General features: G+C 40.8%; 1 protein-coding gene across 6 annotated transcripts in view; it reads right to left on the bottom strand.

The window, feature by feature from the left end:
* XKR6 (XK related 6) overlaps positions 1-23,131 on the bottom strand; it is an 84,158-nt gene extending 61,027 nt beyond the window's left edge. For all 6 annotated transcript variants that reach the window (XM_049711256.1, XM_049711257.1, XM_049711260.1 and 3 more), the window contains exon 1: positions 21,868-23,131. In XM_049711256.1, the coding sequence (XP_049567213.1) occupies positions 21,868-22,601 (734 nt within the window). In that variant the 5' untranslated portion in view covers positions 22,602-23,131. The remainder of the gene's footprint in view (positions 1-21,867) is intronic.
* Between the last annotated feature and the right edge of the window lie 400 nt (positions 23,132-23,531).

Raw genomic sequence — 23,531 nt, 5'->3', positions numbered from 1 at the left:
CCACTTTCTCAAACACCCCCAATCCACATTCTGGATAGGAGAATATTTAACTAAAATTCCAAAGGAATTTAGAATTATCAGGATCCCCCTACGCCCCTTCTAAAACAGGTAAGTGAAAATTTATTTTACAAAAATACAGGAGGAAAAAAAGTAAATAGAAAGCATTTACGAGATCTATTCCTCAGATCCCTCTGTAGTAGTTTTAAAAAAAAATTTTTTTTATTCTGATTATCTACTTGAAGATAATTATTTCACTTTGAAAGCAACTTATGGTTTTTCAAACCCTGTTCACTATGCTTCCCTCTCCTACCAGACCAATGACACCTCAACATCATCACTATACCTCCCGCAGCGTCAACAGTACCAACCGTGCTACTCAGCATTTTTCGTGATCTTTTTTTGACTGTACAAATAGCATAATGCAAGTACAAAAGTACAGGCTTGCAAGTTTATCCTTGTCAAAGAATTAGAGGAATGCTGATTTGCATTTAAAGCCTGACAAATTAATACTAATTTCTGACCTCTGAGAGAGATTGTCTCACACACTATTCTGTGAGTGTAAAACTCATTTTACAAGTTCCCAACCTGTGTGCCGAGTGTTCCCAAACGGACATTATCACTGTTTTACACAAGCACTTTTACAAGTTATCCAACTCCAAAAAACTGGAGCATCTCACAGTTGAAATAAACCTGAGAAATGACCTAGTCCAACTGACCAGCATATGCCTATATCCTGTTTTGATGCTTATAATAATTTTAAGGTCGGTATAATAGGTACTATCATTTCCAATTTACAGAATCAGAAACTGCGGGTGAGCTGAGGAAATGGCCTAACAAAACAGATAAGTGAGGATCAAACATATTTACTATGTCAAGAATAAATTCCCCTCCAAAGAACACTTAAGCATGTTATTGACGCTTCAAAGGGCAAAAAATGGTTCAAATATACTGGTAAACTGGTGTTTTTATTACAATGTCCCTTTATTTCTAAAATAAATATATATACTTTTTTTAAAATTACGTCAAGCTAAATTTCATATTAAACTGTTTTCCGAAGCATTAAGATACTGCCCCACAGTGCTCCCCGCCACCCCAAAATCCAAGGACTATTGAAAAATCTGGGTGAGAAGGCAGATGAGGTCCACTCGAGGCACCCACAGCACTGCACCCGCTGGCACTCAGACCCACAGCAATCAGTGCACCGTAATAAAGCACGAGCATCCTTCTGAAAGAAAACCCGCGCAAAGCCTCTAGATCAGAGTGAGAGGCCTCCTCTGGCCGTCTTCCTGGTTACTATTCTTAGACATCTCAACACTGGGCAAAGTATGGCACCACTGGCAGCAAGATGTTACTGCTGGCAGCGTGGTGGACTCCAGCTGCTCCACTGACAGCCACTTTCACCGTAGCCGAGACGATGAGAAGATAGACGGAGAGGGGGAGAGGGCAAGTCCCACAGAGCGAGCACGCCATGCGTGCCAGACGCTACGCCAACATCGACTCATCCAAACCTTGAAAACCCTACCTCGGAGGTAGTGTTCTCACTCCACTGAGGGGCAAACCAAGGCTCTGAGAACTCAGCGATCTGTTCCAAAACCTAAGCCTATGGCACTACGGAACTGAGAAAAATGCGTTATCTGCAGGGTTAAAGTGATGCATAAGGAAGCCCCACGGTATTTCCATTTGTTACAGTGTGACATTAGCTGGAACAGGATGTATAACATCACACAGAACAGTCCAGCTCAAAGACCCTCACTTATCCCATGGCAAAGCTGTAGTTTTTACCTTTTTCATAATCTTCATTACAGCACATTTTCACAAACACATAATTTCCTTGTTTGAATGGTTACTATACCCAGGCAAACTGCCTTCATTTTTAGTCAGAGTGACATTGGGTCAACCACAAAAGAGAATTTCCAAACCTACTAGGTTAAAGAAAAAATCGTGGATGTTACGGGTCGAACTGTGTCTCCCAAAAAAACATGTGAAGTCCTAACTAACCCCAGTATCTCTGAATGTGACCTTATTTGGAAACAGGGTAGTTGCAGAGGTAATAAGTGAAGATAGAGTCATACTAGAGTAGGCTGGGCCTTAGTCCAATACGACTGGTATCCTCATAAGAAAAGGAAAATTTAGACACAGACACAGAGAGAAGGATGCCATGTGACAACAGAGGCAGATAACGAAGTTATGCAGCTGCAAGCCAACGAATGCCACGGACTGACAGCCATCACCAGAGGCTAGGAAGGGGCAAGGAAGGATTCTAGCCAGGGTCTCAGAGGGATCACAGCCCTCTGGCACTCTGGTTTCAGACTTCTAGTCTCCAGAACTGTTGAGAATAAATTTCTGTTGTTTTAAGCCACCCCACTGGTGACACTTTGTCACATCAGCCTTAGGAGGAAACTAATACAATGGGCTAATGTACACTCCAAGGTACTGCCCAACTGAGGCCTCTCTGACATAGAAAGCCTGAAGTCTGAGGTCCTTCTTAACTGTAAGCTACACAGAACTGATCCCATCACACTTGGTTTTATAACAGAGGCGAGAGCTGACTACAGCACAGAGAGCAGGGTACCGAGCCACAGAGGCCAGGTGGAAGCCAGGTCTTCCAACCAACAGGCAGAAGTAGTAGGAAACCGTCCTACGGAGAGACAGGTTACCCTAATGAACACCATTACAGGCAGAATTACCAAAAACAGACCACAGATATGTATTCCAGTCAAATCAGTAATTTCACATGCTCAACAATGAATTAGCCGCCTCTAGTCTAATCTTTCAAAAGTTTATCAGCTCTGGGATCGAGTGACCTGTAACAACCTCAAGGATTAATAATATAATATTATGAAACTTTGAAAATTACAAGTGGGCCCCCCAAATTAGTATATTAAAAATGGATAACTTCATTAAATAGTCTTACTTATGTGGTCATCAGGCAGTTAGGGAAGAGAACAACCTGAATTCCAATCAAAAAGGAACTTGTTATATACACACATTAAAGTTGAGAAAAAAAGGATACAAAATATCCCAACCGTGGAGAAATCACTTTAAAAAATACCAAGTTTTTAAGTACAAACATCTGAGAGGTTAGGAAAAAATAAGAAATGGGAGAGGAGCTTGGATCAAACAAAAAACTTCTAGTTTTACTGTAATTTTGGCTGTAAATAGGAGTGAGACAAAGCACTTACAGACAGTTGCTGAAGTACCAAGTGAACTCTTCCTCTGCTCTTTAATTCTCCAGTCTTTGACTGGTTTTGGTTCTGCCTGAGCCTACAGGAGACCAGTCGCCCACAGAACAGGCATCTAGCTAGAGAAGACACATCTAAGGTTAACAGCTGGACTACAAGTTGACAGATGCCTTCTTTATGAAAAGCAAGTAACTGATTATTAATCTACCAATTCCCACCTGGACTGTAGCTACCACACATAGAGAACAGACTAAAATAAACCTCTACATACTTCCAGTTTGTGTAACATTTCCCAGGCAAGAGATCAAAACCACCGCCTGAAACAACCAGACCCTGGGAAACGGTCACCAGCAAACGTCTCCCCAAATTGCTAAGGCTGTTTCCAAGGTTGCAATAGAGACAAGGTTGCACGGAGACAAACAATAAAGAGCATGAGAATAGTTTGGTTGAAATAGTGTTGTAAGAATGTTTCATTATGAAAATGGGACAGTGGAGTAATGAGGGAATGAAATATGGGGTTAGAAAAGTCTTCTGGAACCATGTACTTAGCACTTTGGGTTTAGAAGTTTGGGGTACATTCTGTGAACAAACAGGGACCACTGAAGGTCTTTGATCTGCTGACAGGTTCACAGAACGAAGATCTGTCAATGTTGTTTGGAAAGGGTGTGAAATGGCTGGTTAACATCTTTCTTTACTGAGGGGATTTTAAAGAATTGTTGCATAGTTACACCATTTATACGTAATATTTTCCTTATCAACTAAAGGGTGGTAAACTCTTTATCCATCAAAAGTTTATACATGCATATTTCATAATAACGTTTTTTTCCTTAAGAAAGCTCATATAAACATTTTAGATTTTTTGGGTGCTAGATAATATGTTTTGACATTTAGACAAGACTGTTTCAAAAGACTGCCTACCTAATGTATTTTTGAACATGGACAATCCACTTTTTATTCAAGCATTTACAATATGTAAATAAATTACAAAGTGACTATAGTTTTCTCCCTGGTTTCACTTACAATGAGAACTTACAATCATTTCACTTACAATCATTTAATAGATACACAGTTCAAACTGCTTTAACAATATCACATTTTTATTTGGAGGATTTACTTTGAACACCTAAGCAAGGCATATTTCTACGTGTAGAAAGAGGGTTGGATACAGTTAAATAAAGAAAGAAAATTTGGCCAGGTAGAACCTTATCAATGCCTGGTACAATTTTCAATCCTGTGGGCCAGGTAGAAAAAGCTGTTAATATCTAACATTTAGTAAGTAAGTGTATCAAAGCTTTATCCTCAGACTTTACATGTATTAAGTCTTAATTCTCAAAACAACCCTGTAAGGTAGTAATATCCTCGTCCACAAAGCTGTTCCTGATCTTTCTACCCAAAATAAGCCCCATTTTACCTGTGAGGAAACCCAAGAACAGAGTGGTTAAATAACTGTAACCAGTTAAGAGCTGGTCCAGGGCAGGCTTGAGACCCAGCACTTGGCCTCCAAAAGGCATGCTCTGAAGGCCTGGGCTTCTCTGGCCCTCCTTACAGGCAGTGCCTCATCACCACAGGTCAGGCTGTAGGAGAGAGAACTCGGAAGAGCTCTCTTTTGATTTAAAATACTACCTACCCATCCTTTACTGGAGTCATTTCAGATTTAAAAACACTTGGGTTCTCATTTTCCAATCTGAGACTATGAGTATCACTGTGAAGACGAACACTAACTTCTTACCGGACAACGGTTGCACTGTGCCGTAGAAGTGGAAGGGACCAATTTCAAAATAATATTTTTAGGTAACACAATTGAAGCCGGTGCCCACCTGCACAGTGTGGCTAGAACACTGGTAAGAGGTATGCCTTGGGGCTTCCCTGGTGGCGCAGTGGTTGGGAATCCGCCTGCCAATGCAGGGGACATGGGTTCAAGCCCTGGTCCAGGAAGATCCCACATGCCCCAGAGCAGCTGGCCCCGTGAGCCACAACTACTGAGCCTGCGCTCTAGAGCTCGCGTGCCACAACTACTGAGCCCGTGTGCTGCAACTACTGAGGCCCACACACCTAGAGCCCATGCTCTGCAACAAGAGAAGCCACCACAATGAGAAGCCCACGCACCACAACAGAGTAACCCCCGCTCAACACAACTAGAGAAAGCCCGTGTGCAGCAACAAAGACCCAATGCAGCCAAAAGTAAAAATAAAAAATAAATTTACTAAAAAAAAAAAGCGGTATGCCTTGATCCAAATGGATTGGCTGTGGGGACATAATTAATATTACTTCTGTTTTTTAAATTAACAACAGTACTGGGCAAGGAAGAGAAAAAGATTTTGTTTGTTCATTTGTTTTCTGTGTTTAATCAGTGAGTAGGACTATGACGAAATGAAACTATCCGAAAGGTCTGTTGATTTTTTAAAATTTTGATAAAATGCACATGACATAAACTTTACTATCTTAACCATTGTTAAGTGCACAGTTCAGAGGCATTAAGTGCATTCACACTGCTGTGCAACCATCACCACCATCCATCCACAGAACTCTTTTCATCTTCCCAGACTGAAACTAACTTCCCATTACCCCCCCGCCAGGGCCTGGCAACCACCATTCTTTCTGTCTCTCTGAGTGTGGCTACTCTAGTTACCTCATAAAAGTAGAATCATACAGTATTTGTCCTTCTTTTTTACCAGCTTATGTCACTTAGCATAATGGCACCAAGGTTCATCCAATGCTGTATCATGTGCTAGAATATCCATCCTTCATAAAGGCTGAATGATATTCCATTACACATGTGTGCTACATTTCACCTCCTCATCCATCTGTGGACAGTGGGGTTGCTTCCACCTTCTGGCTACTATGAATCATGCTGCTATGAACATGTTGTACAAATCTCTTCAAGCTCCTGTTTTCAGTTCTTTAGGGTAGACACCCAGAAGTGGAATTGCTGGATCATATATAATTCTATATTCAATTTTTTGAGAAACCACCGTTCTGCTTCCATGATGGCTACATAATTTTGCATTCCCAGCAACAGTGCACAAGGGTCCCAATTTCTCCACATCCTCACCGATACTTGTTATTTTCAGGGGTTTTGATAAGAGCCATCTTTTTTTTTATTGAAGTACAGTTGATTTACAATATCATGCTAGTTTCAGATGTAGTTAGGAGCCATCTTAATTAGTGTGAACTATTATTTGTTGGAATTTTTTTGCGCATATGTGTGTGTGTATATATATATATATATATATATTTTTTTTTTTTTTTTTTTTTTTTTTGCGGTGCGCAGTCCTCTCACTGCTGTGGCCTCTCCCGCTGCGGAGCATAGGCTCCGGACGCGCAGGCTCAGCGGCCATGGCTCACGGGCCCAGCCGCTCCGTGGCATGTGGGATCTTCCCGGACCGGGGCACGAACCCGTGTCCCCTGCATCGGCAGGTGGACTCTCAACCACTGCACCACCAGGGAAGCCATGCATATATTTTTTTTATATAAATGATTTATATTTTTTGGCTGTTTTGGGTCTTCATTGCTGCGCGCAGGCTTTCTCTTGTTGCGGAGAGCGGGGGCTATTCTTCCTTGCGGTGTGCGGGCCTCTCATTGCAGTGGCTTCTCTTGTTGCAGAGCTCGGGCTCTAGGCACGCAGGCTTCAGTAGCTGTGGCTCATGGGCTCTAGAGCACAGGCTCAGTAGTTGTGGCACATGGGCTTAGTTGCTCCGTGGCATGTGGGATCTTCCCAGACCAGGGATCGAACCCGTGTCCGCAGCATTGGCAGGTGGATTCTTAACCACTGCGCCACCAGGGAAGTCCCTGTTGGATTTTTTAAACACTATTATTTAAGACTGTATCTATGTCAACCAAGAGTAACTATCGTGAAGTTTAGCAATTCATTTTTCCTTTGGTCTTGAGAAGTCCTACAATCTGTGTTGATTAATATTACTACAATGTCACTAAGTAAGATTTTGGAGCATCCACCCAAGTGGGCTTATGAATTGAAAACTGAAAAGGCTTAGGAATAAGTTTCTAAACACAGTGTAAGCATTTTAACATCTGCAGCAGTATTACATTCTGGAATCCCTGGACGTAACAGTAATTATTTTGATCAAGCTCAGACAGGGTCACCCAGTGGCTTCTTATGACATTGGGGAGTCACGTCTGCTTGTAGTCTGGGCAATGTTGTCTGGATACAACAGATGCAATATTGGGAGTGAAAGACTAAGACTAAGCTAATATAAGTAAACACACTAAAAGTATTAAAATTATATTAATAAGATCAACCAGGCAAAAAATTTTATCTCAAGTAGTGCGTATTTGACCTGTAACACCATACAGCTCCTATTAAAGGTTTCAGTGTCTGATTTTTATTCTAATTATAATTTGCTGTTTTATCTCTCAAGCACAATAGTTGAGAAGATATTAATTATGTATTAGCCATACAGGTCACAGATTTTGGCTTTGTAAGGAAAAAAAAGGATCCTCATCTAGACCCTGGTACAGTCTCACCTGGTAATATTATGTAGAGAAACTTTAATTATTAAATAGCCTCTAAATAAATACGTATATTTATTATTTTAATGCTTTAGCAACCTACTTTTTAAAAGCCAATTAAGAATACCAGAAAATGGGGGGCTTCCCTGGTGGCGCAGTGGTTGAGAGTCCGCCTGCCAATGCAGGGGACACGGGTTCGTGCCCCAGTCCGGGAAGATCCCACATGCCACGGAGCGGCTGGGCCCGTGAGCCATGGCCGCTGAGCCTGTGCGTCTGGAGCCTATGCTCCGCAACGGGAGAGGCCACAACAGTGAGAGGCCCGCATACCGCAAAAAAAAGACAAAAACAAAAAACAAAGAATACCAGAAAATGTAACCTAAGTCATATTTGGAATTAACAGAACAAGCATCTTAAAACAGTTGACCGTTAAACCTTCACTACTAGACTAACAGGTCTCTATATTTTAATATTTTATGATTTCTAGAAGAACTTATAAAACATATCGACGTGTTTTGATGAAAACATTTTAGTTTCAGTTTTACTTTAAATCATATTTAGATGCTTTAACAGCTTTATAACACCTTTATAAGATGCTTTAACACCTTTAGATAATTTTAATCCATTCCCAGTGATTACTAACACGCAAAACAAATAGAATCCAATCAGTTTTACTAACAAAGTTTTAGTGTAAATCTCCAAATTTAGGTATGAATTTTGCACACGTATTTATTTGGTGGCCTGTACAATTAAAAGACAAAAAACAAGGAGTGATTTTGGGGGGCAGTTATTTGGGGAATAGAAGCCAACAAGTTCCCTAAGTATGGGACACAGTTTTGTTAAAGTTACAACCTCTGTGAGCACATGTCAAGATCCCAAACTGTCCTAAACCAGATGATCTATTTCTTTTAAGACATGAAACACTGACAAGGCTACAGTACTTTTTATTTAGTCTATGAAGGCCATTTTTACCTCAATGAAATCTCATCTGAAGAAAAATTATTCAAAACTCTAGTTGTACCATTTCATTATATTTTAATTGAGTATATTTAGCACAGATCACACTTAAAATTATTAAACGTAGTTGTTACTTTTAAAAGCTAATTTAAATAGAGTTACTTGTTTTACCTGACCAGTTAAAATAGGGTTGACCTGTGTTTGTATGCCACTCAGGCTAAGAACAGTTTTGACATTTTTAAGAGTAAAATAAATGGCTAGTGGGAAGCTGCTGCATAGCACAGGGAGATCAGCTCGATGCTTTGTGACGACCTAGAGGGGTGGGATAGGGAGGGTGGGAGGAAGGCTCAAGAGGGAGGAGATATGGGGATATATGTATACAGATAGCTGATTCACTTTGTTGTACAGCAGAAACTAAAACACTGTAAAGCAATTATACTCCAATAAAGATTTTTTTAAAAAGTAAAATGAGACACCTGACATGGCTAGCAAATCCTAAAATATTAAATTAAAAGATAAATCAAAGTTTTAAAAGGAATTGTCTCTTTTATGTTCCAATCAATAGCAATTTACATTACACACACACACACACACACACACACACACACACACACACACACACACACACACACACACACACACACACACACACACACACACACTCCCTCCCTCCCTCCCTCCCTCCCTCCCTCCCTCCCTCCCTCCCTCCATCTAATCCGGAGAATACCTGACCTAAGTAGAGAATTGTTTCTTCCTCAGTCTCTAGTCAACAAAACACAAGCTCCCTCTTCTGTAGTACAAAGCTGTTCCCTCGGCAGGACCACATTCCCCCGGCTTCCGTTTATATGGGCGTAGTCACAGGGCTGTTCTCCCTGTGGGATGATAGCACCAGTGATGTGAGTCACTTCAAGCCAGGGCTTTTAAGAAGCAGTTGTGCTTTCTCCATATTTTCTTTCCTTTCTCTGGCTGAATGCTGAGGGCGCTGAGTCTCTAAAGGATGCTAAAGCCATGATCAGCCAGGACCACCCACAGAAGACAATACACCTCTTGTGTTAAGCCACTGAAATGTTTGTTATTACAGTTAGTGAAGAAAAACACTGTAATACTCAACATACACATTGTATATTTGCTGCCTTTCACATTTAACTTACTTCGACTTAATGTGGACATTTTCCCAATCCTAAAACAAAACAAAACAACCCTATGAAAACAGATTGTTTATATTGCTGAAAGCCGTGTTTGTTAAACCCATCAGTTTTTTCCTTGACAACTGGCTACTGTTGCTCTTTTTTTCCATTTACTGTACACTCAGATGAATTTTAATTTAAAGCCTCACTATAACTACATTTCAAATGGGCCGAAATTTAAAGCCATTCCTGCTCTATATATGTAGTTCAAGGGCTGATGTGGCATTGAGACAGTAGCTCATTCCATCCAATGACTATGTTACAGAAGCAGAAATTTAAAAGTGGATTGAAATAGCCCCTCTTCACTTCTTTATTGTATATAAAGGCCAACAAAGCATGAGAAGAATAACTTTCACTTAACCTTGAAACGCTGTACTATCTCCAAAACTAGAACTTCGCAAAACAACAGAACCTTGACAACTCCAAGAGCTGCATCTTGACACCATCACAGATTCAAAAACATGTCAGTTATGCCACAATGCATGCTCCCATAACATGTATTGTTTCACACATGACTGGCAAAATGGGAACGACAATAGTATAATGGGGAAATAGTTTTGGTTTGTAAGTGATTCTTCCCAGCATGTTAATGTTTTGAAGCTATCAAGGGCAAGATTTTTCACAAATAATAAAGACTTAGGAAAAAACAAGAATAAGAAAACCGGTGAGAATCTTACCAAAATACCTTCCTTTTGTTCAAGCAGTGGTGGCTGGTTTAGTGTCTTCCATACTCCTTATCCTTTCCTCTACCTAGTGATGCTGTGGGCACACATGAAGGCTAAACCCTGGACCACAGCTTCAATTTTGGTGAAAATGGCCTCCAGTAGAAGCCAATACGTACAAGAATCTACATATCAAAGAAGGAAAAACATGTCCCAGGATAAAATAAGGCCTTGAACCACCTGGATATGAAGCTGAGTGCAAATGTCCCCGACACTATGGTGCTAATATTTGGATTGTCATTGTTCTGTTAGTGTTCTGGTTACAAAGTCACATGGTTTTAAGTAGTCTAGCCTTAATCCTATTTTTCCCACAGCCCTGTTGTTTTCATTGTGTGATTTTACAGAATGAGAGGGTTTTCAGGAATATCACATTATGGTAGATATGATTATACCACGAATTGAGAGAGTGAATTGCAGATGCCAAACAAATAGAATGACACATTCCAATCTCACAGGGCCCTATTCAAAATCTTGTAACATGCCTGACAAATACCATCTCATTTAATCCTAGACTACATCTTGAAAACTACCTAAAAATTATGTGGTCCCTATCAAATAGTGGAAACCACAAATACGGTCCACAAATGCTATAAACGTGTTGTAATTCTCTATTTTTCCAAATTTACAATGTAATTGCTTTTAACTTCAGCTTCGTTTTGATAACTTTTGTTTAATTTGTGAACAGAGTAAAAAGTCCTTCATGTAGCTTCTCTTTTCTTCCAACCCCGAAACGCGCCATCACGCACTAGGTCTAAGCAAAGCCATCTGAGGTTGCTTAAATTTTGAATACATAATTTCTCTATTGGAATGCATATCTTTTCCTTCAGAGAAAGCTTTAATGAAAACTGCCTTACAAAAGGCAAAATGGCAGCATCCTAAACATACAGGGCTATTAATAACTACTATTATAACAGGGCTATTTATAACTACTATTTAGTTTACTACTCAAAAGCTGTGTTCCTTATAACCAAGCAAAATGACAGATTTGGAGTTCTGTTCATTTTTATCCAGAATCACAGAGGATCCAACCCAGTGTACGGTGTGCCTGCCCATACATCCTGTGTCCCTCTCTGCCAGCTGTTTTCTCTCCTAGAGGTTCTGACCTTGAGCTTCCGAGTTACAAGGAGCCTGAGTTTTCTCACCACTGCCACATTTGAGCTCCATTGCTAGATGGAGCTCAAAGGATGTTATTTTGGTGTATGTAGAGTTTAGGGGTCCCTGTTGATCCACTGTACTAAATAACTTACAGCAGGGAAGAGTAAAGACTGTAAAACCCCTTCCCAACCCCTCCCCTAGCTATTCCTCCCCGTGAATCCATCAAGCAAAATGTAGTTAGGTCATTTTCCTTCTCTGCTTCCTTCATTCCTGTCTCTAATGACACCTATTTAATACCTATTAGGACACTTCTCCCCTTTCATTCACCAGTTTCTTTTTAGGAATCCTATCCTTGGCACCAATTTTAACAAATATAACATTTCTGAAAATTTGAGACATGAAATTCACTCTGCACTGAATATCAATTTTCCCAACATAATGAAATGCCTCTAACCTGGCACTTTTAGAGCACCAACAGTGATCATTTGTGTTAATAATGACCTTGAAGTACTTCAAACTTCCAAAGAAGCTTCTGAATCAAAAGAATATTCAATTATATGCTGTACAGTTTTAACGTAAAATGCCTTTACAGTATTCTAAAACTTATGTATAACCCATATGCCATAGTATATGGCAAATATAGCTACCATTTGATTAATACACACTTTCACCAACCATTCCAGCTAAGAGTACGGTCCAATCAGAGACTGTTTCCATTAAAACTGGTGTTCCATTAAAATCATCATCAGAGCTTCCTTTATTCATTCCACCCCTCTATATCTGATACGCCTAGTGCTCAAGTTCACACACGCACAAAAATATTCCCAAGTGATTCTAATATAAACTCCTTCTCCCGGAGAACTACCGCTGTAAATATTGGTAGAAATCAGCCTATAGAAATGTGGTTCTCATCCCTGTCTGTGCACTGCTTGGGGATCTTTCTGAAAACACAGGCTTTTTAAAATAGATTCTAAGGCCCATCCCAGACCTACTGGATCATAATCTCTTATGGTAAAACCCAAATATCTGACTCCCCAGGTGACCCCAAAGCACAGTCAAGTTTGAAAACAACTGCTTTATAACCTTAAGGAAAGAGCTACTACTCTTGGTATTTCCAACAGGTAAACAGAGAATCAACATATGGGTGCATCTTGTCTGCAGAGTTTAATACACTAGAGTTGAAATCAGAGGTCTCAAAGAACCTCAGCGTGTACATGAAGAGGCCCCAGTGGTTCAAGAATATCATTCCTCCACTTTCAATAAGCCAAAACAGCGAAGTCCCAAAGTAAAGCAAAGTAATTAGTGAGAAGAGGCTCTGGATCCTTACAAGAGATATAGAAAACTGCATATATTTTGCCGTCAGTGAGATCTGGCTTCAAAACTTTCCTCCACCAGTCACCAGTGACTTATCAGATTACTTAACCTCTCTAAACCCATTTCTTCATCTGAAAATGGGCACCAAAAAAACTTACAAAAATTTAAACGAGACATTTGTAAAAAAAGAATTTCTAATATAGTTTCCTTTCCACCTTAGTAATTTCTATGCATCCTCCACTCTCCTTTGAGTCATACACTCTAACCTGTTATATTAGCCCTTATATCAGGTTATTGCTGTTACATACAGAGAACACATGAGACATATTTCAAATTTGTTCCTCCAAAACTAACATGAAGTTTAAACTCTGTCTACTGACAACCAGCTGAAAACCCACCAGTGCCTAGATTCATAGTAACTTCTTCAGGACGGATTTTTTTTTTCTTTAACTCTCAGTTCCTGATTCCAGTACAGCAATGGCTCTCCAACTTTAGAGAGCTAAGAACGCCTAGGGAGCTTGTTTAAAATACAAATCCCACCTCCCACCAGCAATTCATAATTGATTCAGGCAAGGATTCTCAATGGCCACTAAAACTATTAGGTAAAAGGTTGTCAGGAAATAGGCCTTGACACCTTGCCAAAAGTCTTACTCCACAAGTGACTTACTGACTGCAAAGGGGAAAATGTACCTTTATACAGAAGAATCTGGCAGTCAGAACCCTAACCAAGAGATAAAACTTAGCATCACGAACAGTGAGATGAATCAGGTTATAATGTGATATGATGCAAATATGAAGTGGAAAGCAGTACTTTTGACAACAGTATGTAGTCTGAATATAATCAAGCCCCTAGAAGCACCTTCAAGTTTACCCGAAATACAGAGGGCAGATCAAACTTGGAGGAAACAATCAGGCAATCCAAAATACGGAACATACAAGAGAAGTGGCCCAGACTCTGCAAAAGTTAACATCATGAAGAAAAGAAAAATTTAAGAATTGTTCTAGCATTAAAGAAACATAAAAGCAATGCTGATTAAGCAATTTTGATTAAGCCGTGTTGGGAGGGAGAAAACCTATAAAAGACATTGTTGGCGACAAATGAGCAAATCTGAACGTGAAACAACTATTAGATGATTTTCTTGAATTATGGAATAATTATGGGATTACCATTAAATTTCTAAGATGGGATAATAGTATTATAGCTATGTAGAATTAGTCTAATTATTTAGTATTTGAGGCAAAGTATGGAGAGGTGCAACCTCATGATACACGTTAAACACACATAAAGCTATCTATGTTAATTACAGAATCCAAGTAGTTGGTACTGGGTGTTCAATATACTCCTCTATTTCCCTGTATGCTTAAAAGTTTCCATAATAAAGAGAGCAAAAATACACATTCCCTGGTCCAACTCCCTGAGGTTCTGATTCTTTAAGCCCATAGTAGACCCACAAATCTGCATTCTAACAAGCCCCAGGCCTATCCTAATACAAGAAGTTCTCTGACCAGCCAAAGAGAGAAAGCAGAAAGTGTCTGCTGTCTGGAAGGGCCTGGGTTCCTAATTTCCTGCCGGCTCTATTTTATCACCAGGCTTTCCAAGCCATGAATTTGGTGTCTTCCTCACCTCTGTCGTCTTTCTTCATGTGTACAGTATGTTTAAGACAGAATGAAAAAGCGGACATAATGGTAAAAGAGAAACTTTCTACTTCATGTACCTATGATTCTTTGAGAACATCTGGCCAGGGTAAACAATAACTATCAACTCTTCCTCCCTTCCCAGGGTGCTGTGAAGAAAACTGATATGTTTACCTTTCTGTGAACTGAATATTCAAATTTCTTCCTAGAAATGATTTGATGGACATATAATCCATGCTCTGTATATTAATGACCAATATAAAACAGAAATAGCTTTCTCACAATTAAAAAGAAAAAAGACCAAAATATTGCATACAAAAGTTATTTTTAAAACCACTTGTTTGATATTTCAGGATAAAAGCAATATACTCGTAAAGACCATTTTTGTTAGCAATATACAAAATACCTTAGGATACTGTCATTTGTTTTTAAGTATATTAAAATACAGTAATGCAATATACCAAGATCCACCCACGTTAGACATACAGAAAAAAACCTAAAGCTGAATTTTATGTACAAATGTGTTCTTGTCATAGTAATATTCACTGAATCCTTCAAGCAAATCACGTTTTTTCCCCAAATTCAACTTAAACCAAAAAAGTACCTATACCTTAATCTAATAAAATACAAAACACAAAAAAAACTCACTTAGAATCATTTCCTAAAACAGCTCACAACTGACAGAAAAGCTATCATTAAAAAAAAAAAATTTTACAAACATTAACTTTTCAAAGTTAGAGAATACATATCAAACGATAAATTGCAGTAGGAGATTTTGAGGTTCCTCCCCAATTAGAAATTAATCTAGGTAAACGACTCAGAAAAACCTCCAAAATATGTTAGATATATGCATTGCTTTACCTTAACCTGACAGTAAAAAATTTTAAACATAGGATTATAAAAGGACACCTTAACGTAATTTTAGCTGAAATTGCAAGTGCCCAAAAGTAGCTAATAAACCAGGATACCAAGTTTTTCAGAAAGTCTTATCTGCTATAAATTTTGACATTAGCTAGCAATATATACATAATGCCTCTATAGGTAGCAAAGTGATTACAAGTGATGAAAATTTTTTAAATTAGTAAGTCAAAATAATACATGATAGGACTTCAAAGCAGTTCCTAAGAAATCCACATTTTTAAATATTTTAATTGTTCAAACTAGAGTCTGAAATTCCTTGTTTAAAACTTCGGAGTGCTAATACCTATAGCATAATAGACTTTCTAAAATTGAGGGACCTGAAAGATCAATTAGTTTAACTCCTTATTTGATAAATATGAGGAAATGGAGGCCAGAGATTTTTTTGAACTTGCAGAATGATAAACCTGATTTCTTAACTCCAATGTTCCCTTTATACTATTGCTGTGCCCTGTGGTGTCTTTCTTTGTTTTTGTTTTGTTTTGTTTTGTTTGAGTATCTCCAGTAGTGGTAAATAGTGGATTGTCTTTCGGCAAAAAACAAAAGTCAGTGAACTTTTTAAACGAGGCTATATTTTCATGATTTAAAAAAAATTAATTCTTTGAAATTCACAATTTCTGACTGGGAACTAGGTAAACAGAGTATCACAAGGAGTAAAGTTTTAACCACAATCTTGTTTGCAGAAAGCATACTGTAAATCAAACCAACCCATGATGAAAATAGCAACAATTGAGACAGTTTATTTCTTTTTGCATCCCACCTAATCTTTCCAACTCTCCAGAATTTATCCATTACATACTGCTAACTAATTGGCTTTAGGGATAAAGTTTGTAAAAGCAAAGCAAATGATGTTAAAAGGCAGAAATGAACTGTTCATGATTTCTGACATGTGCCTACTAGGTTTCCGGAATGCTAGCCTTCTGCAATACAAATTTGGTGTTTTGTTTCTAGATCATTCTGGAAATACTATCCTTCAGCACTGTTTGCAATTTTACTCAAAGTGTGCCATTTTTTCATCACCTTCCCTTGAAAATTCACCATATATGTCAAGTTTTTACTGTTTCTGTTCACTCAAAAATGAGAAATAATCTTCAGAGATGCTTTCTTCATACTCGCTCTCCTTTAGGTAAGTAGCTCGTTGTCTAAATATAACTCTTCTACCCTCACAACTCATCACGTATTTCCACGATTTTTCAGGTAGGGGGAGGAGGAAGGGAGTAACTAGATGAGACTTTATGTTGTTAAATTTATCCCTTTTCTCCTTGATGGTGTCAAAGCATCTTGCCCATTTCACGATTATAAAATTATTATCCTACATTTTCTTCTAGTGCTTTTACAATTTAATATTTCATGTTTACACTTTTAATTCTTTTAGAATTTTTGTTTATGTAAGGTAGAGAGCTATTTTTCCCCCAATTGCGTAGTCAATTGCCTCAATATCATTTGATAAATAATCTTTTTTTCCTTCACTGATTAGGAATGCCACCTTTACTACCTACTAAATTCCCACAAACCTGTCAATTTCTCTCTTTACTCTGCTTCAACACCTATTTGCTTAATTCCTCTGCCAGTGGCACATTGATCTAATTACTGACACTACAGCACATTCACTTCTTGACAGAGGAACATTTTTCTCAACATTTTTCTTTTGAATTTTGAAAGTTTTTGACTACTCAAACACATTACTTTTCTCCAATCAATTTTCCTCAAGTTTCCCCTCAAAAAAATCCCACTGAGTTTCTTTTGAACCAGAATTCCATTAAACATATGGACCAAAATGGGAAAAAAAAAAAAAGATTTTTACAATATAGAGATTCTCATCTAGTAATAAGCCGATACTATATAAAGTCTCCTACACACACGGACACACACACACAAATACACATATACAATCTTTTATCGTGACTAGGGCTGGTATTCTGGCCCCACGAGTGAATTTTCTTATTTGAAAGGTAACATTTCCATTCCTAAATCACAACATCTTAGAGCTAGAGGGACATTACAGATCACTTAGTCCAACACCTCTCGTAATCGCGTTGTTTACCTCAAGTCTACTTAAGAGAATCATTTCAAAATTAATTTCCCTTGTACATGCAACACAATCATAAACCTGCTATTTGAATCACATAAAAGTCAGATAAGTGAGCTACATTTATTGAAGAATGCTTTGAATCTAGGAATCCTTTTAGAATAAGATCCATACTTAGGCTCAAAGAAAAAAACACTGAGTACTATAAGTGCATACACTTGAGACAGCCCCAAGTACTGTATTTAGACACTCATGTTTCCAAGGTAAAGTTGTTTTGTTATGGTGTTGTCCAGGAACCAAGCTTCACAATACCAAAGCATTCCATTCCCGACTGTTCCATCCTATTTATTAAGAACATAAACCCAATAACAATCTCGAAATGGAATAAGCCTGAAACCCAATTCTAAAAGTGCTTCTCAAGCCTGGCTGCCCATCTGATCACCTGTGGAGCTTCTAAAACTAAGACTGCTTGGGTCCCGCCCTGGGATTCTTCCTCAGCAGGTCCAGCAATGCTCAGGCATTTTGTAAGCTGTAGTAGGTTCTATTCTCAGCCAGAGTTAAGAACCGCTATTCTAAAATATTCAGTAAGAACAAAGCCCCATAATTTTCCAAGTATCCCTACACTGAGGGAGGGTGGGGGGAGATAAGTTAAAAAAGCATCTTCACCAGCCCAGCAACATTTGCTGCTGATTAGAGAGTTGTATCCCTATATTACATCAAAGTCTTGAAATGGAAAAAATGCTAAAACAAAGCTTCAGATTGTTTACAGACTGATGACCCCATTACGGCAGGTGAAACACCGCTTCCTTCCTCTCACTTGAAGGCAACCCTCTCCGTCACCTCATCTCCCAAGATAAAGAACAGCTGATGTTCACTTTAAAAATGGCAGATAAAATTCAGGCTTTAATCTTAATTAAAAGTTTTAAATCTTTAAAACATACCCATAAAAATAAATACATAAAGAGGGAGATTAATGATTCAGCTGCAACATCATGACATTACATGAAATTTTAGTCAAAGAACTTGCTTCTTGACTGCAGTGAACTGCCAAGCCAACACATTAAGCACCCCCTAAAAGTAGCACAGAAGCAAAGAAAAGCCGATACACTGAAGGAAAAAATTTACACACAAAAATGCAATATGCAAACCTGTTTCTAAGCTCTAACCCTCCAAGGAAATGATCTCACTTTCTAATAACAACACACTGTACTAAATTGAAGCCTGGTGAGACCCCTATTCCTGGTATGAGTGACTCATAGACCCCCTATCCCTGGGAAAAGCACCTGAAAAACAGAGCACATAAAGGTAGACAGTAAGTTCCACCTTAAGTAATTAATTAGGGAAGGTAAAGCATCCATTAAACAGACCTTAATCACACAGTAGTGCTCTGCAAAACAAGGTTCATGAAACCAAATCATCCTACAGGCAACTATTCTTCCACGCTCCAACTCTGGCCCAGCCAAAAATATTTTCTTACATTCTGTGAAGTCATTTGGTGAAAGAGATGTCAAGTATTTTCCATCTTGATAGCAAAGGCAACATGCATAGAAATTTACCACTTTAATGTCAAGAGAAACTAATTTTTCTTAAATAAGCACTGTGCTTTTGTTCACGCGAGTCAAATAATTTTACATTAAAAAAAAAAGCATATGAAGAGACACGCTTCATGGTTTAATGCAATCAGTTTTGACAACATACTTCACCAATATCTTTTCTTAGAAATGTGGCCCAAATCAAATTCTTAGACCCTAACCTTTATGTCACATGACCACATGAAATAAAATTTAAGTAGCAAATATGATTAAGGGAACAAACTGTAACCCCAAAAGATCTGCAGAAAAAACTGAGATGATGTATGTTTATACACACTGACAAGTTTGCCAAGAGATTAAAACTAGAAAAGAATAAATAACTTTCTCCGAAGCTTTTACTTATGAATGATTTCCATGCAAGCCACATGCCTAGCAGGTATTAAAGAGCAGACTCTGCTCCTGGAGTATTTCAAGTAAACAAGCTTACTGAAAAAAAATAAAATCCTTCCTCAGTAAATATTTCTTTTGAAGTATAGTACGTTGGAATAAATAACTTAGATGAATTAGCATGCCTTTTAATACCTTAACTTCATAAAATATTTAGACATATATTCTAATCTTGAAAAAGGACCAAAAACTTTATACATAGTAATATCACAGGCATCTTTTCAAAAAATATATATATATATATATATTTACCACTACAGACTCTGAAAGTTCAATAAAAATCTGGAAAAATAATACACAACCCTGTTTTAAACAATTATAAAAGCTAAATTCATATTTAAAATATACTTTTCAGTTTGTCCACAACCGGGACTTCTACTACTTTACCAAATACAATTAAGGTTTAGGTCAATAGTGGGGGATTACTCTGCCTAAAAAATTTGTGAAACAGAACTCCAATTTCAGTATGTCCCAAAAGCTTACTGCTAATAAATATCTAGGATGGATTACATTAGAAACAATTCTCTCAGGAATTTTAACCTGACACCAAGGTTTTGATTGCCCACATCTCCACGCCTAACATGGAGAGATAGGTGACTTTCGGTACAAGCCTACTTATTAATTAGATGCTGTTCAATTTTACTACTATTTCAAAATCTCTCCCCATACTTTTTGTCCCTCTCCCCTTCATACCTTTGCATCTTACCAACCTGCAAGAAACCAAAAAAGGTATCCCCTATGTTAAACACACTATCTTTGATTCAGTATGGACTGGGGAGTTTTTAGATTTAGATTTCAAATTCAAAACATATGTCAAAATTTTCCTTGACCCCATATTAGGCTCATAATCGCTAAAAGTTAATCAATAATCTTTGTTTCTATTTTATTCCTTCTCTTCTTACAAACCTATCAGCAGGAAATAAATTACCTTCAGACAAACAGAGCTAGGAAAAAAAGTTGCTTGGTTCAATCTAGGAACACCAGTAAACTACCCTGCAAGGACCAGAAAAATCAAGAACCACTCACATGTCCCCATCCTGAATTTGCATGTAAATTCTGCAGACAAAGTTCTTGCTCTTTCGTGATTCGACTTAATTCCTCCCCATGCTTTCTGAAATGTTTTTATTTAAAATTCTGAACAGAGACCTAGACAAACAATTCAAAACACACTGAACTTCATTTCAGTTAACCTGAGTACATACCAGTAAACTGAAATTCTGAGCACCTAATATCTCCTACTAGGAATAGGTGCCTGAGCAGTGTAGGCAAAATGTCTTCTCACAGAAGCAACGTACCTGAGGAGCTCTGTATAATTTCTCTTCAGTAAGATTTTTTTTTCTTGTGAATGCTCTCACCCACAACTCACTGTTTGCAGAATACACTCAAGCTGATTTAAGTTGGAGGGCACAGATTTACCAACGTTTTAATGAAATCATTTCCTTAGTTTAGCAAGTTAAGCTATTTAAAAAAAAAATCTGCAAGTGGTTTTTGAGGGATTCACCTGGCACATGGGAAATTTACAAGAAGGGAAAGAGCCCCAGGGCTAAGCTTGGGGCTTGTGTAAACATAAATCACCTGCGCACTGGCCTGGCTACCAAAAACAATGTTCCACCAGAAGAGATGTCCAGGTGGCTAAGTGATTTTCGGAGGTTGAGAGTTAAAAACAAACGCTTACACCTATCACATATTATACAATTTTACCTGTCACTAAGAAAAGGGCACGTCTAATCCAGCAAAAAAGTCATTTTTCCTTCAAGGAGAACAGCGCTTTGGAGTCCTTTGCAAGGGATGGGGGGGGGGGGTCGCAGGAAGGGGGGAGGGGGCGTGGAACAACGGAGCACTGAAAGGAGAGGCAGCCAGGGGAGTTGCACAGAGCCCCACACAGGCCACTGCGGAGAGAAGACGGGGAAAGAGGGGAAGGTGTCTCACCGGGGCACAAAACCGAGTGCAAACCGGCTGGAAGAAGGAAGGTTCCCCCAGGAGGCGAGCTAGGGTGCAGATAAAAAGCGCTAGCGCCTGGTTACCTTGGGATACAGGGGCAAGGGACCACGGGAATATAGAGATCTACAGAGACAGAGGAGAGGGAGGATGAGGCAGGGTCTCCGCTAAGTGCGAACCAGGGATGAAGACATACAGCGGGACTTGGGCCTCCCCGGGCCAAAAGGCGTGGCCAGGGATCCAGACCGCACGATGGTCTTTTTGAGACGCCAGGGTAAGTGCGTGGCAAAGCCCTCCTTCAAGACCCCGTGCCAGGCGTGTCCGAGGGGCCCACCTGCGGGGCCCCTCGAGGGCGGAGCGCACTCCGGAGGGCTCCGGCCTCGCCCGCGGGGCCCTCTGCAGGGCCAGCTGGCCAGGCCCCCGCCCCCACCCCCGCAGTGCTCTTACCTCCACACCTGCCCCATCTGCAGCAGGTGGATGACCGACAGCCAGATCCACACGGAGAGGCGGCAGAGGCGCTGCGCCCCCGGCGTGGCCGGGACCCCCGCGCCATGGCCGTAGACGGCCCCCATCATGGGGGGGCCCCGGCTGCTGAGCCCCTCCACGGCGCCCAGCCCGCCGCCCGTGTAGTCCTGCACGAACCAGCGGAAGCTCAGGCTCTGCACCAACAGGGACGGCACCAGCACGAAGGAGAGGGTCAGCCCGAAGTAGACGTAGTCCCCCTTGCGGTAGTAGTCGAGGGCAAGCCACAGGTCGGTGCCCACGTCCCCGAAGAAGACTAGCAGCGCCAGCACGATCCACAGGCAGTCGAGCCACGGCCGCTCCACCTGCGGCGGCTGCGGCCGCTCGGCCGAGGGCGTCGGGGGGTGGCGGCCGGCGGCCGCGGGCGGCTGCAGCGGCTGGTCCCCCCCGTCGGCGGCGGCGGCGCTGCGGCGCGGCTTCTTGCCCAGGAGGGAGCGCAGGCAGGCGGAGCGGCAGCCCCAGTAGCACGAGGAAGTGTTGCAGCAGTGGCAGATGTGCAGCGAGCTGCTCTCGCCGGGCTCGCTGCCGTCGCCGCCGCCGCCGCAGCCGCCTCCCCCGGGCTCCCCGTCCTCCTCGCCGCCGCTGCCCACCGCCTCGTCCAGGTTGTGCAGCTGGGCGAAGCCCACCCCCACGCCACCGCCATCGGATTTCGCCGCCATCTTGACTCTCTTCCCAGCTCCGGAGGTTGGGGGGGGAGGGACGGGTGGGGGGGGGGAGAAGGCAGGGAAAGGGGGGGGAAACGAATGGAGAGGAAGGGGGGCGGGGAGGAAGCGGGGGAGCAAACGAACGAGGGGGGAGTGGGCCAGGGAACCCCCTCCGCTTCCGGGTAGTTGGCGTCACTTCCGGGCGAGCCCCCCAATCGCACGGCGCCCGCAGCTCCCCAGCCCTACCCTCCCGGCCAAGATGGCCGCCCTCCTGTGCCTCAGCTGCTGGGCGGGGGACCGGGGGGTTCACCCCGCCAGGGCTCCCCTTCCCCTCTTCCGTTGACCCCGAAACCCATCAGGTTGACCCCTCGGCGTTTCTGAATCCCGCTGGGCCGAGTGAGGCGGTCCAAAGTGATCCCTGGAGGGGGCAGTGCCAGACGTTTTGGGGTCCCCTTCCTCAGCGTCGCAGCTCACAGCTTTCCTCCTGGAGAAACGCCCCCTAACACCCTCCCGGCTGCTGGCGGAGGGGCGGGACCTGTGAGGGAAGGGGCGGAGCTAGTGCAAAGCAGGTGATTACGTGTCACTTCCGGGAGATAGGATGACCTCATTGTGTAGTTAGACGCCCCCCCCATCAAAATGGCTGTCTCTCACCTCTTTGGCTGTTTCTTTTCCTTTTTTGATTTTTTTCTTTTAAATTTGTCTCCTTTTCTTATTTTGAGGGTCTTTAGAAATTGTATAAGTCAGTTTAGATTCCCATACACACTGATTCTCACTTCTATTTAGACAACTCCCTCCTCTTTTATCTCTGTTGACCCCCTGATTTTCTTGTCACTGATAACTTTACCATCTTTTGCAATAAAGTTTTCACCATTCCCTTAAGAAAAGTGCAGGCAAAAATCCAGTGATAACCAGCCTGATTGGGTCTTGAAAATTACAGCGAAGACT

The sequence above is a fragment of the Orcinus orca genome, chromosome 6 (assembly GCF_937001465.1).
Source record: "Orcinus orca chromosome 6, mOrcOrc1.1, whole genome shotgun sequence".
NCBI lineage: Eukaryota > Metazoa > Chordata > Mammalia > Artiodactyla > Delphinidae > Orcinus > Orcinus orca.
This window is presented reverse-complemented; position numbering and strand designations above follow the sequence as displayed.